At 33.6% G+C, this 14558-nt stretch overlaps 2 protein-coding genes across 8 annotated transcripts in view; one reads left to right on the top strand and one right to left on the bottom strand.

Moving 5' to 3' along the window:
* Positions 1-8759, top strand: part of LOC107551390 (coiled-coil domain-containing protein 77-like) — a 10343-nt gene extending 1584 nt beyond the window's left edge. The window contains exons 3-13 of the mRNA XM_016232975.1: positions 127-145; positions 1471-1649; positions 1738-1880; positions 1956-2052; positions 2160-2241; positions 2381-2463; positions 4659-4804; positions 4878-5108; positions 6510-6636; positions 6956-7108; positions 8061-8759. Of these exons, the coding sequence (XP_016088461.1) occupies positions 127-145; positions 1471-1649; positions 1738-1880; positions 1956-2052; positions 2160-2241; positions 2381-2463; positions 4659-4804; positions 4878-5108; positions 6510-6636; positions 6956-7108; positions 8061-8207 (1407 nt within the window). The 3' untranslated portion in view covers positions 8208-8759. The remainder of the gene's footprint in view (positions 1-126; positions 146-1470; positions 1650-1737; positions 1881-1955; positions 2053-2159; positions 2242-2380; positions 2464-4658; positions 4805-4877; positions 5109-6509; positions 6637-6955; positions 7109-8060) is intronic.
* Positions 8760-11102: 2343 nt separating this feature from the next.
* The window catches only part of LOC107551423 (ankyrin repeat domain-containing protein 26-like), a 44763-nt gene continuing 41307 nt past the window's right edge, over positions 11103-14558 (bottom strand). For 6 of the 7 annotated variants that reach the window (XM_016233014.1, XM_016233016.1, XM_016233017.1 and 3 more), the window contains 3 exons: positions 13530-13761; positions 11902-11947; positions 11103-11468 (listed from right to left, as the gene is read on the bottom strand). In XM_016233014.1, coding sequence (XP_016088500.1) covers positions 11314-11468; positions 11902-11947; positions 13530-13761 — 433 coding nt within the window. In that variant the 3' untranslated portion in view covers positions 11103-11313. Of the gene's footprint in view, positions 11469-11901; positions 11948-13175; positions 13234-13529; positions 13762-14558 lie in introns of all 7 variants that reach the window. The other variant, XR_001604767.1, reaches the window with a different exon arrangement.

Consider the following 14558-nt stretch of genomic DNA (forward strand, 5'->3'; position numbering starts at 1 on the left):
ACACACACTCACACTCTCACACACACACTCACATACACACACACACACACTCTCACTCACACTCACATACACACACACACACACACTCACTCACATACATACATACACACACACACACACACTCACATACACACACATGCAGAAGGTAACTATTACATAAACATTTGGTTTACCATGAGAATATTATTATAAGTGATATAATCGTGCGGTAAATATTGGAAATGGCAGATGTAGCTGGTTAGTTAAATCATTAACGACTGTTATTTATGATATTTTGGGTTTATTGTGCAACATTAACTATTTATTGCACACCTGACAGGTTGATGAATACATAAAGTGACTAAAGTGATCGTTTAAGCAGTTCATTCTATCGTTAAACAGTCTAAATAAACCTGTGTGTGTAACGCTGTGTTCGTTCACTGTTTACATGCCACCCAGAAGCGTCAGGCTGAACACCTGTAGCAACAAAAGAGCTTTAGTTTGGGCTGCTTTTATGAATATTGATATATTGCCTGTTGTCTTTAATTTACCTTAATTTTAGATTAAAGTTTGATCGCCTACAGATTATTATATTAGATAAAATCACCTTCAAAATTGATGTGTAAAATAATGTAATTTTAATTTTTTATTATTATGGTTTTTAATGTATTTTGAGTGCATCACATTAAAGTCCTTTTTAAAAAAAAAAAAAATGTAGGCCATACACTGATGATGGATTCTTCACTTACTAAAGAACGTAAAAGATAAATCTATCTATCTATCATCTGACTATCTTATCTATCTGACTATTTCTATCTATCATCTGACTCTATCTATCTATCTATCTATCTATCTGACTATTTCTATCTATCATCTGACTCTATCTATCTATCTATCTATCTATCTGACTATTTCTATCTATCATCTGACTCTATCTATCTATCTATCTATCTATCTGACTATTTCTATCTATCATCTGACTCTATCTATCTATCTATTTCTATCTATCTATCATCTGACTATCTATCTATCTATCATCTGACTATCTATCTATCTATCATCTGACTATCTATCTATCTATCATCTGACTATCTATCTATCTATCATCTGACTATCTATCTATCTAAAGCGTCTGCTGAATGACTAAATATAAATGTAATAATTTTTTATGGCCATTAAAACTTTTCATCTTAATGGTTAAAGAAAATATATATATAATGTATACTGTATATATATATATATATATGTGTGTGTGTGTGTGTGTGTGTATATATATATATATATACATATATATATATATATATATACACACACACACACTAGTAATATTACATGTATTTATATTATTTTAATAGTATTTTATTTGATATACTATTTAATATTATTAATATAATATAAAATGCTCTAATATATAATTTCAGATAACATTATCTGAAATCCCAAATGCCACTCTTTTAAGCATCTCATCCTCTTTTTCTCTGTTCGGGTCAGTCCTGAGCTCAGCCCGCAGTGTGAGTCTCCGCTGCCCCTCCATCTCTGAGCGTCTGGCGTATCTGCGGCCGTCCCGCCAGCTGCTGGAGTTCTACAGGCAGAAGGTGGCGCAGTTTGATGGAGAACATGATGACCTGCTGCAGATGCTGGAGAAGTGCAGGAGCACCGCGGAGGAGCAGGTGACCTGTCACCTGGATGATGCTCCTGCTCTGTTCTAGCATTTGTTCGTGGTTGTTGTATTATTGTTTTGTGTGTGTGTTTGTGCAGCATCAGTTGCAGTGGGAGGTGCGTCAGCGCGAGGAGGAGATCGCAGAGCTCCAGAACGCTCTCAGTGACATGCAGGTGTATCTGTTCCAGGAGCGAGAGCAGGCGCTGCGACTGTACGCCGAGAACGACCGCCTCAAAATCAGGTCAGATGTCCCCTCATCACAGAGACCAGAGCACAAACATGATATCTGAAGCTGAAGTGCTTTTTATCGTCACAGAGAGCTGGAGGACCGGAAAAAGATCCAGCATCTTCTAGCGCTGGTGGGTCCAGATCCAGGCGAGATCGCGTATTTCCATCGCGAGCCTCCACACGAGGTTCAAAACTACACACATCAACCTTATTTTGATATTATATAGCCACCATTATGCTTGGTTTTTATGTTTTCATGAATTCAGTTTGTTTTGTAATAATATGGTTTTAGGTCACAGTCCCTCAGAAGAAGGTCCAGCTGAGATCACACGAGGAATCAAAGGTGGTGAAACCGAGGCCTGTATCAGTGAAAGGTCCGCCTTCACCTTTATTCTGTTTCATATTTAGTAACTAGTGACTAATTTGCGGTGGTTTTATGGGTGCATTGACACATTCATAATATTTAGAGATGAACAGCTGTAGTTTAAGAGCATGTGGCGTTTCAAACTACAGGAAGCAAGAAATCGTCCAGAGAAGGAGAAGATGCCACAATTTCAGAGCAGTACAAGAGAGACAACCAGACGTTACTGCTGCAGGTGTGTGTCTCATGGTCAACAAGGCTGCATTTATTTGATCAAAAATACAGTAAAATCAGTAATACTGTGAAATGTTATTATAATTTAAAATATTTGTTTTCTATGTTGAATATATTTTAAAATGTCATTTGTTTCTGTGAATTTTCAGCATTATTACGCCAGCCTTCAGTGTCACATGATCCATCAAAAATGTTAGTTTATATTGATAAATGTATTAAGGATTAACTTTCTAAATTTATTTTAATGCTTAACATAAAATTAATTTGCAAATACACATTGAATAAAAACATGTTTTATCTTGCACAAAAATGATATATTAAAAAATATAGTATTAGAAATATATATATATATATATATATATATATATAGATGCACGTAATAGGTTGGCATACATATAATTTGCTTTCATTTATATATTTTTTGCCAAATAATAATTTTTTATTTATTTACTTATTTAACCAGGAAGATCCCATTGATATACAGTATCTCTTCTACAAGGGAGTCCTGGTCAAGATAGGCAGCAAAGGACAAATTTACAAAGAAATACACATCAGCACACAATGAACAAACATGAAACACAAAAACAATTCTAAAAACAATACAAATCCTAGTCAGTTATTAAAACACTGTTCTATATAAACAGACTTTAAAATATTTTTAAACATAGCGAGAGCTGGTAAAGCTTCCATGTGTAATGTACCTTGAAGTTCATTTCATAAATACGGAGCATAATTAGAAAATGCAGAACGACCTATCTCTGTATGAAAAATCGGCATCTTAAGTAAGAGTTTATCTGTTGATCTGGTATTATAAATATTTGTGCAGTATGGCAACAAACTAGATATGTACTGTGGTAATTTACCCACTAAAGCTTTTAAAATAAAAATGTAAATGTTTTTTTTTCTCCTTAAGCACAATGAAGTCCAATTTGTCATTTCATATAAATTACAGTGATGTGTGCGGACGCTTGTACCAGTAACAAATCGTACTGTGGTAATTTACCCACTAAAGCTTTTAAAATAAAAATGTACATGTTTTTTTTCTCCTTAAGCACAATGAAGTCCAATTTGTCATTTCATATAAATTACAGTGATGTGTGCGGACGCTTGTACCAGTAACAAATCGTAAAGCAGCGTGATAAACTACATCCAATTTTTTCAAAACATTCAGAGATGCATGCATATAAATTATATCACCATAGTCCAATATTGATAGAAGAGTACTTTCTACTAAACGTTTTCAAGTAACAAAGGAGAACATTTTTTTTAAACTAATGTTTTAAGCATGTTTTAATTAAATATATATATTATTTATTATTATATTTTAAATATAAATTATGAAAAGTTAAATTTTTGTATATTTTTATTTTATTATTTAGTTTTAAATGTAAAATAGCTTGTACCAGTAACAAATCGTAAAGCAGCGTGATAAACTACATCCAATTTTTTCAAAACATTCAGAGATGCATGCATATAAATTATATCACCATAGTCCAATATTGATAGAAGAGTACTTTCTACTAAACGTTTTCAAGTAACAAAGGAGAACATTTTTTTTAAACTAATGTTTTAAGCATGTTTTAATTAAATATATATATTATTTATTATTATATTTTAAATATAAATTATGAAAAGTTAAATTTTTGTATATTTTTATTTTATTATTTAGTTTTAAATGTAAAATATCTATTTTATAAAAAAATATTATATAAATATAGATGTACATAATGTGTAGGTGTACATATAATTTGCTTTCATGTATATTTGTGCAGAATGAACATGTTTTAATTGAATATATACATTTATTATATTTATTTCTATATTTTAAATATACATTTTTATGAATGGTTTTAAATTAAAAATGATAAATATTATTTTTATATAATATAAATATCAATATTTTTATTTAATTTTAAATGTAAAAATATATAATAATTTTAATTATAGTATTTTATATAAATATAGATGTACATGTGTAGATGTACATACAATTTGCTTTCATTTATTTTTTTTGTGCAGAACGAACATGTTTTAATTAAATTGTCTATAAATATAGATGCACATAATGTGTAGATATACATATAATTAGCTTTAATTTATTTAATTTTTTGTGCAGAATAAACATTTTCATTTAAGTACGTGTTAATCTTTTTGTTATAGCTTGCTATGTGTTGAATGGCTGCTGTATGAGTCCAGGTGGAGGTGCTGCAGGCTCAGCTGGAGGAGCAGACGCGGCTGGCTAAAGAGCAGGTGGAGGCGCTGCTGGAGGACCGGCGCATTCATCAGGAGAGACAGGTACAGCACCAGCGCAACCAGGACACAATCACGGCCCTCAACGACAAGTAAGTTCATCCCCCCTCCTGATTCAACAAACCCCGAGCACCAGGCTTGAGCGAGACTCTGCCTCGTGTTCAGACTGCAGCGCACGCAGAACCTGCTGTACGAGAGCACCAGGGACTTCCTGCAGCTGAAGTTTGAGAGTCGAGCTCACGAGAAGAGCTGGATGCTGGAGAAGGACCGTCTGCTGCGAGAGCTGGACTCCTGTCAGGAGCGGCTGCGAGAGGAGCGCAGTTTCCCCTCTGCAGACGCCCCGTTCATCTCACAGCCCAAACACGAGAGCAGCCACACTCACCGGGAGGAGATCCGGCTCAGACAGCTCCCATTTCCTTCTTCATTTAAGTAACTTAGGTTTTTGGAATGCCACAAATGCCTGGAAAAGTTTAAGGCAGAACTTTTAATGCCAAAGACTCCCAAATATGATGATGATAAACCCACTTATTAAATAATAAAGTCAGCTATATATTTAAAACTCAGTTATAATAAGTGAGAAAAATAATGTGATGTTTTTAAATAAATAACTATTTGCCATTTACATTGTTAACATACTAAAGCCTAAGATAAAGTATTGTTATATATACTGTATGTATGTGTATATATATTAGTGCTGGGCAACGATTAATCGCATCCAAAAGTTTTTGTGTACATATGTGCGTACTGTGTGTATTTATTATGTATATATAAATACACACACATGTATGTATATATTTAAGAAAAATGTTGTTTGTATATTAAATGTATTTATATATGATATGAATTATATGAATACAAATATATACACATGTAAATATTTTTTTAATATATACTGTATATATGTGTCTTTATATGTACATAATAAATATACACAGTACACACTAACCCTATTACATAAACAAAAACTTTTATTTTGGATGCAATTTATCACGATTAATCGTTCCCCAGCACTAATATATATATATACTGTATATATTCAAATGTATTTTTTAATTTTCTAATTTTTTTTTTATATTTTCCAGAACAATACTTTATCTTAGGCTTTAGTACATTGAACTATTTGCCATTTGCATTGTTATTCTTAAAAAACATATCACATTATTTTTCTCACATATTATAAATGAGTTTTAAATATATAGCTGACTTTATTATTTAATATATATATATTAGGGGTGTAACGGTACACAAACATGACGGTTCAGTACGTACCTCGGTTTTGACGTCACTCTTCGGTATGGTTTTGGTACAGCAGGAGGAAAAAATACTAAATATTTTTTTTAATTAAAGAATGGTTTACTGAACAAATGGCTTTTTTCAGTTTTTTAAGATTTGTGTATAGCTTTTATGAATTTTTAGTTTTAGTTATTTGAGCACATCAACTTAAACTAAATGAAATTAAAAATGTTGCCTTGGCAACTATGTGAAATAAAATAAAATAAAATAAGTTATATATATATATATATATATATATATACACACACACAGTGTATTTTTGAAAACCTCTGGTGTACAGGAGCCACATTTTTTAAATAAATTAATAAATATATTAACAAACTTATGCATAATAATTGTACAGGTAAATTACATAGTTTTAAAATGTTTAATATTTTTGTGCAGGGTAAGCATGCTTTAGTTGAAAATTATTTTATAAGGAGGAATCACATTCTCCTTCATCTTTTGAAACAAGACTTTATCCAGGTCTCACAAGTGGTTTTGTCTCTTTTTTTTCCCCCAGCAGGCTTTGCATGAGGAACTGAAACAGGCTCATAAACTGGCTAACATGTACCGAAAGCAGTGTGTGAATCTGGAGACGGACCGGTCCCAGATCAGAGAGGAGGGCGACGTGGGCCGAGAGATCTTCAAAGTACGCAAACAAACTCCTTCACCAGAAGAAAACAAAGAAATGATTGATTAGCCACCCTCATGTATGCCTGTACTATTAACTTCTGCGGCTCACAAAAAACGAGATGTTCAGCTGATTGTCCCCGAGTCATACAGACAAGAGCAGCCTAAACATCATGCTAAATCTCTCCTTCTATGTTTATTTTTTAAAAAGTACTGTTTTGAAGCACACCAGGGTGAGATGCTTGAATGAAAAAATGAACACATTTTGATATTTTATTGAAATGTCGAGGTTGCTTCAGTGTCAAACTAGCATCTGATTTTTGCACGTGTGTTTTTAGGAGCGCTCTGGTAAGATTGCCAAACGTCTGCAGCTGATGACTAAACGTTATGAAGCTCTGGAGAAGAGACGAGCCATGGAGGTGGAGGGATTCAAGACCGATATCAAACTCCTGCGGCAGAAAGTCAAAGACGTGGAGAAATATCTCTTTAAAGTTAGTAATTTCTCTCATGCATTTCTGCTATTTAAGAATATATGAAGAGTTAATTTGCAAAAACGGATAACTTTTCAGAAATCACATTTTTTTTATTGCGCATTCCAAGTAATATCAATCAAACTGTAGTTGGGTTGTTTTGATTAAGTAATAATAACTTAAATACAGGTAATTTACAAAACTAAAGTTCATTCAAAGTATGTATTTTTTTTTTTACGTATTAAAAGTTTGTTTTATAGCAAAAGCAGATAACTCCCAACAGTCGTTTTTTGGCAAAAGCAGATAACTACACATTTCATGTTTTAGAGTAAAAAAAAAAAAAAACCTTGTTTAATCTTTGTAATCTCCTCAGATGACAATGTAGATGCCTGACAAACGTTGTTCTTGTTGTGATCATAAACTGTATGGATGTGATTACACGCAATACACATATTTGCCTTTTTCGCCTGAAGATAATATCACAGGTTCATCAAGTTCGTCGAAATGATCCATCCTCGATCACTTTTAGTCAGCTTTGACGAAACTCCTCTCAGCTAGCACGTCTTTTCAGAGTGAAAGTAGCCTTGTCACCTGACCTGAATACAGATTCGTTAAAATGGACTTATCGGCTTCTGTTCAAAAACAACATGGGCGCTTGTCGGCTTCTGCAGTAAAACGTGAACCCACGATGCCTTGAAAGTGGACAAAACTGGCTTTTTTGACAACGTGTTTAGGGATCAGATCGCGCTATATGTGGAGAATAATGCACGGCCATCAGCTCTTTTTTTTTTTTTAAGTGGCGTTTATCGTTTTTGCAAATTAACTTTTCATATGTCTCCTTAGCTTGAGGTTTTCAGCTACACACAATCAGCTAAATTGTCTGATATCAATATATATGAAATTGGCAACTATTTGTTAGTCATTAATATTAGCATTAATTGATGCAGATTTTGATGGCTGTGTCTTTCACTAGTTGACACTCAACGTGGGCCCTGATCAAGACCTGGCGATCCTCCATGAAGTTCGACAGACCAACAGCCGCACGATAAAGGTCCAGAGTGAGCTGAAGAACCTGAGGCCCACAATCTACAAACTGGAGAACGACCTGAGGTTCTGCTGAAGACTCATGAGGAGGATCGATGAGATGAACCTCACACTATGTTCTTTAGTCAAATATCCATCCATTTGTATGATTTGGAGTATGAAGAACTTCTGAGACGCATCACTGACTGAATGAGTCAGAGGAAAGCTGGACATCATAGAGCTGAGTGTTTATTTGTGCTGTTGAATTTTGTATATTAGATAAATAAAGGTTGCTTTTTGTGTTCATTATGAAAGTGATTCACCATTTTTGACTGGTCTGAGACCATAACAAACACAACAGTAAGGCCCATGTTCATTTTATAGTTTTTAAACATCTCAATTTAAACATCTGAAACCTCTCGAGACAAAAACAATACTGAAATGCTTGGAAGAGACTGGACATATGTCAGTTGACAAAAACTAAAACATACAGATGAATCTGATGAAAACTATTAAAAACACGCTACTGTCATATTTCACCACAAAAAAAAAAATCATTGTGCATAATGAAAACAGACTATATTAAAGAGTTTTTGCACAGTTAACAGTTGCGCACATTTTCTGCTCCAATTGTAATTAACACAACAAAAACGTGTGTATATATATATATATATATATATATATATAAAGATGTTTTCTGGCAAAACTGAGACGAGCCTTTAATTTCGTTTTGCTCAGCAACGGTTTTCGTCTTGGAACTCTGCCATGCAGACCATTTTTGCCCAGTCTCTTTCTTATGGTGGAGTCATGAACACTGACCTTAACTGAGGCAAGTGAGGCCTGCAGTTCTTTGGATGTTGTTGTGGGGTCTTTTGTGACCTCTTGGATGAGTTGTCGCTGTGCTCTTGGGGTAATTTTGGTCGGCCGGCCACTCCTGGGAAGGTTCTCCACTGTTCCATGTTTTTGCCATTTGTGAATAATGGCTTTCACTGTGGTTCGCTGGAGTCCCAAAGCTTTAGAAATGGCTTTATAACCTTTTCCAGACTGATAGATCTCAATTACTTTCTTTCTCATTTGTTTCTGAATTTCTTTGGATCTCGGCATGATGTCTAGCTTTTGAGGATCTTTTGGTCTACTTCACTTTGTCAGGCAGGTCTTATTTAAGAGATTTCTTGATTGAGAACAGGTGTGGCAGTAATCAGGCCTGGGTGTGGCTAGAGAAATTGAACTCAGGTGTGATAAACCACAGTTTTAACAGGGGGGCAAACACTTCTTCACACAGGGCCATGTAGTTTTGGATTTTGTTTTCCCTTAATAATAAAAACCTTCATTTAAAAACTGCATGTTGTGTTTACTTGTGTTATCTTTGACTAATATTTAAATTTGTTTGATGATCTGAAACATTAAAGTGTGACAAACGTGCAAAAAAAATAAGAATTCAGGAAGGGGGCCAACACTTTTTCACACCACTGTATATACAGAGAGCGATATATATATAGAGAGAGATATATAGCATGTTACATGGTAGTGTCTGTTCTATTGAATTTAATTTGTATTTAAAAAAAAAAATTTTAATTAGAAAAAGAATTTGGTGGTAAAATCAGTTTAATTGTCTGTTTAAAGAAAATATCACAATGCAAAAAACAGTGTTTTATTGGCATTTTGCAAATTAAGCTTTAACATGTTTTGTACAATTAATAATAAAGCAAATTTAATGTTATTTATATATTTGTTTATATATATATTTTTTATAAACATGTATATATATTAAAATTGTATATGCATTGTAGTGTTTGTTTTGATTTGTGTGTGTGTGTGTGTATATATATACTTTAATCATTTTTAATTACAGTAATGTGAATTTGGGGGGTAAAATGTGCTTAACTGTTAAGAAAATATCATGCAAAAAAAGATTTTTTTTAATAACATTATGCAAAATATAATTTATGCAATATCTAAAATATGACCTGGTGAGATTCAATCATACACACGAAAAGATTCAGCCTGAGCACAGCGAAGCGGTGACACTGTCACATACTCTAGAAAATCACCAGATCATTGTCTAGTTTTGTCTCATTCAAAGTATAGCATTAATTTCCCAAAAAACATCTCCAAATGAGTGTTTGGTCATTTGAAATTAAAATAAGTTGTGTATATATTGCACGATAACAGAATGTACCATTGTCATTACTTGGCAATAATATTAACGGTACAAATGTAACACTCTTTATAATATGCCTCGACTACAAAAACAGCCAAAATATATACATAGTCAACTAAAACCCCACATATGATAAAAACAAAAGACTTTGGGAATGCAACACTGAAAGCTGCATTTCACACGTACCATAAAACCTCAGTGACGCTTGTATGGCTTCAACAATGACAGAATGACTTAAACACACAGTTCACTTGCTCCTGAGGCACAAAAGTGCATTGTCACACTCGATTAAAGATCACAAACTGATTGTAGTGTTGAAACTTTGGCCCTTTTGGTGGTCTGGACTAATACACAAGTCCAGACAGGCAGCCTCGTTTCAGAGTTTTTCACTCATTTTGACTCAGAAAAAATGGCGACGTTGGCTCCTGACCAGCAGGAATCAGTCCGGTGCCCGGGATTTTACAAGTATAAATATATTCTACTTCGATAATGAGCCTTTCGTTAAACAAACTCTGAAGAACATTTTCAGACTTGAAAGGAATAGTTCATCCAAAATGAAAATTTGCTGAAAATGTGCTCAACTTTAAGTCATCAAAGATGTATTTAGCATTCCATCACTTGCTCAACCAATGGATGCTCTGCAGTCACAATAAAAAACATCACAATAATCCACAAGACATTACCTGCTGGACTGGAGTGGCGTGGATTACTTGTGGATTATTGTGATGTTTTTATCAGCTGTTTGGACTCTCATTCTGACAGCACCCATTCACTGCAAAGGATCAATTGGTGAACAAGTGATGGAATGCTACATTTCTCCAAATCTGTTCCCATTAAGAAACAAACTCATTTTTAGTTGGCCAGCAAATTTTCATTTTTGGGTGAACTATTTCTTCAGTGACCATAAGGAGGCAGCATAACTGCTTTTAAAACGCCAGCTTTAATAAACAAACTAGTGTTTTTAGGGTGGTTGAGTGGGTTTGTGGGTCAGCGATAAGGCGCTGGAGTTGATTGTGCTCACAGTGTGTGGACTGACCGCGGCTCAGATCATGTAGTTCTTCTTCAGCACCTCCAGGTACTGTTGAGTGGCTCTGCTCACGGGGTCCGGCGGCTCCAGACTCACGTTCAGATTCTGAGAGCCAGAGGCCGATCCTACGGGAGACATGCGGGCACTTCCTCCTTCCAGCTCTCCTGTCACTGAGAGAATGACATGAGAAAGAAAATCACAAAAAAGTCACTTTTGAGGCCATTCACATTAATACAGAACACATTTTTGCTTGGACTTGAGTGGAGATCCAACCAGTAATAATGTAATTCTAACTTAAGGATCATATTAACCCTGTAAAGTCTGACATTTTAAAGTATAGCCTGAAAAATGTATCTTTTTTTAACTGAACATTTAATTAAACCTTCAGACAAAAAAAACTTTTGCATGCATTTTGTTTGTATTTTATGGCTCATATAGTGTGATATAGGAGAATATGGAGTTTAATCTAAAATATTAAATCTAATATAAATGAAATATATAAATTATGATAGCTTGTAATCTAAACGAATGTGATCCTCATAACAGTAAAAATGACTATTTACATAAAATACATGTAAACATTTTGTTGTAATAATGTCTCACCATAGTCCAGCTCCTTCGATATGTGCTTCTCCAGCTCCGTCTGCATCTGCAACAGGAACAGACCAACCAGATTACACATCTGACACATCTGATCTCATCAAACACGCATGTCCTAAAACTAGCACTCAGCCAGCTCTTTTTTTAAAGTTGTCGCAGCGTTCATACTATAAAAATGTATAACCATGACTATGCAGATGCACCATGGTTTTGACACATCTGATTGGTCAAAATCCAAATGCCAGTAAAAGCATCCATTACCGTTCAAAAATGTTGGGTTTTAAGGCAGCATTTATTTGATTTAAAATACAGTAAAAACAGAGAAATCGTAAAATATTACAATTTACCCTAGCTAGTGATATCATTTCATTTTATAATTTCATTTGTATAATATCAAATTAAGAAAGGGGCAAAAAAAATCATCTGAATCATTTACTCATTCATTTTAGTATGAAAAATGACCTCAAAAAGGATCAAATAAAGGGGTTAAAAATTTGACCAGTACAGCTACAGACCTGAGAATAGCTAAACATGTTACATCACATATTGGTTCATAAATCACAGATCTTGTTTAAATATAAATATTCATAAAGATTAAATATAGACATAATAGATACTCATGCTACTTCTGTAGTATATTTACTCTGCAGTATGTCAAATTTCTGTATCATTTAAATACCTAAATAAGCTACTACATTTGTCAAAATGTGCAGTAAACAACCAGAGCACACTGCACTCAGTACTGTATCCCACAATGCAATGCGCTTAACATTACCTTCCAGTTCCAGTGTGATGAAAGAACTCTCTGATCCAACTCCCAAAATTTAACATTTTTACACAAAATAATTCAAATGTAAAATGATTTATTACCTATAAAACGTCATTAAAACTAAAAAATATACTAAACAAAATAAATAAAAATGACAAAAGCACGTAACAAAATTACAAAATTCAAACTAAAATTGAAATGAAAACAGAAAATATCAAAACAAAAGCTAATTCAAATATAAATATGAATGAATAATACACAAATAACTAATTCTGAAGAAAGATAATGACTTTTTTCAGAAACGACTCGGTGTACTAAAAGCTGTAATGGCAAAAAGTCTACAAACTCTGATCTAATTAAAATCTTACTAAAAATCCAGCATGATTTCTGACTCAATGTTTTCTCCCATAAACAGCTGTGTGAAGCCCCAGAGACACATTAAAGCAGGTGTGTGTGTGTGTGTGTGTGTGTTCTGACAGTCAGAGGTCTGCACACATCAGCTACACACCTGCTCAGGTATCAGGCTGCAGAGAGGACAGGTGAGAAACAGACTTTTGAGCTAGAAGCTGAAGATATCAGAGACAGAAGAGGATATGAGTCCAGACAGCAGCCACAGTAAAAACAGACCAGGAGGTTATTTACTACGTTTATGAAGGGAAAGATAGTGGAAGGAGAAGATATATCATTGTTTGTTAGTCTTAGAATCACCACCTGGCATGGGATTTATTTTGGGTGGCTCTTCTAAAGCTAACAGTAAGTATTAGCTCATTGTTAGAGTTGAATGTTGAGTCAGTGTGGTGTAGGATTTAAAACCTGTTCACAATCTAAATGAGAGTCAAAGACTGCATGCGGCATCACTCACCTTTGCCAGGTAGGCCTCTACGCGGCTGCTCTGGGATTCCCCTACCGTACCCAGCAGAGGCGTCCCGAGGCCCAGACTCCTGCTCAGGGGTCCTAGAGAGGCTCCGTACGCCCCCACATCCAGAGCGGGGCCTCCTAAACTACCGTTCACTATACTGCTGGTGAGCAGAGATTTACTGCGCTGCCTCTCGCTCAGGAGCTTAGTATTGGCCTCCGCTAACCGCTCGCTCGACCTGCACAAAATTAACAAAAAGACATTTTGGCACATTTTGAAAAACAAACAAACAAAAAAACAGTAAATCTTTATGAAACAGAAATAAATAAACTAAATACAGAAATAGCAGCCTATTTTTTAATTGGAAATATTTACTAGGGCTGATTAAAATAACAATAAAAATTATTTAGGGTAATTTTCATTTTTTTACTTTAAGAACTTTTACTTATTTACTTGTTTTTTTAACTTGGTAAGTTTATCATAATTTTCTGCCCCTCCTTTAATATGCTTTAAAATAATATTTATTTCTAATGTAATTGTACGATTTACTATTTTTTATTTGATTAATTTATTTGTACTTATTATTTTAGCTCTGCTTTGTAAATTGATCATTTTCGGCACATTTCTTTGAAATAATATTTCTTTATATTTGACCATTTTCATTTATATATTATATGTATATATATTTTTTTTATTTTATTTTTTTTACCTGGTAGATGTATCATCATTTTCTGTGACTCCCTTGATAGGTTTTGAAATAATATTTTATATATTTGTTTTTACATTTTACAATTTTTATTTACTTTTTTATTTTAGTAATGTATTTATATTTATTTATATCATGATTTTCTGCATCTTCCTCGATATGCACTGAAATAATATTTATTTATTTATATTTTATTTTATTTATTTGTATTTATTATTTTTTATTTTACTTGCTAAATTTACCATAATTTTCTGATTATCTTTACATATTTTGAAATAATATTTATTATTTTATTTATATTTTGCTATTTTTATTTATTTTTTATTTGA

This window comes from Sinocyclocheilus grahami, unplaced genomic scaffold (genome assembly GCF_001515645.1).
Source record: "Sinocyclocheilus grahami isolate Dianchi unplaced genomic scaffold, SAMN03320097.WGS_v1.1 scaffold423.1, whole genome shotgun sequence".
In the NCBI taxonomy this organism is placed as follows: Eukaryota; Metazoa; Chordata; class Actinopteri; order Cypriniformes; family Cyprinidae; genus Sinocyclocheilus; species Sinocyclocheilus grahami.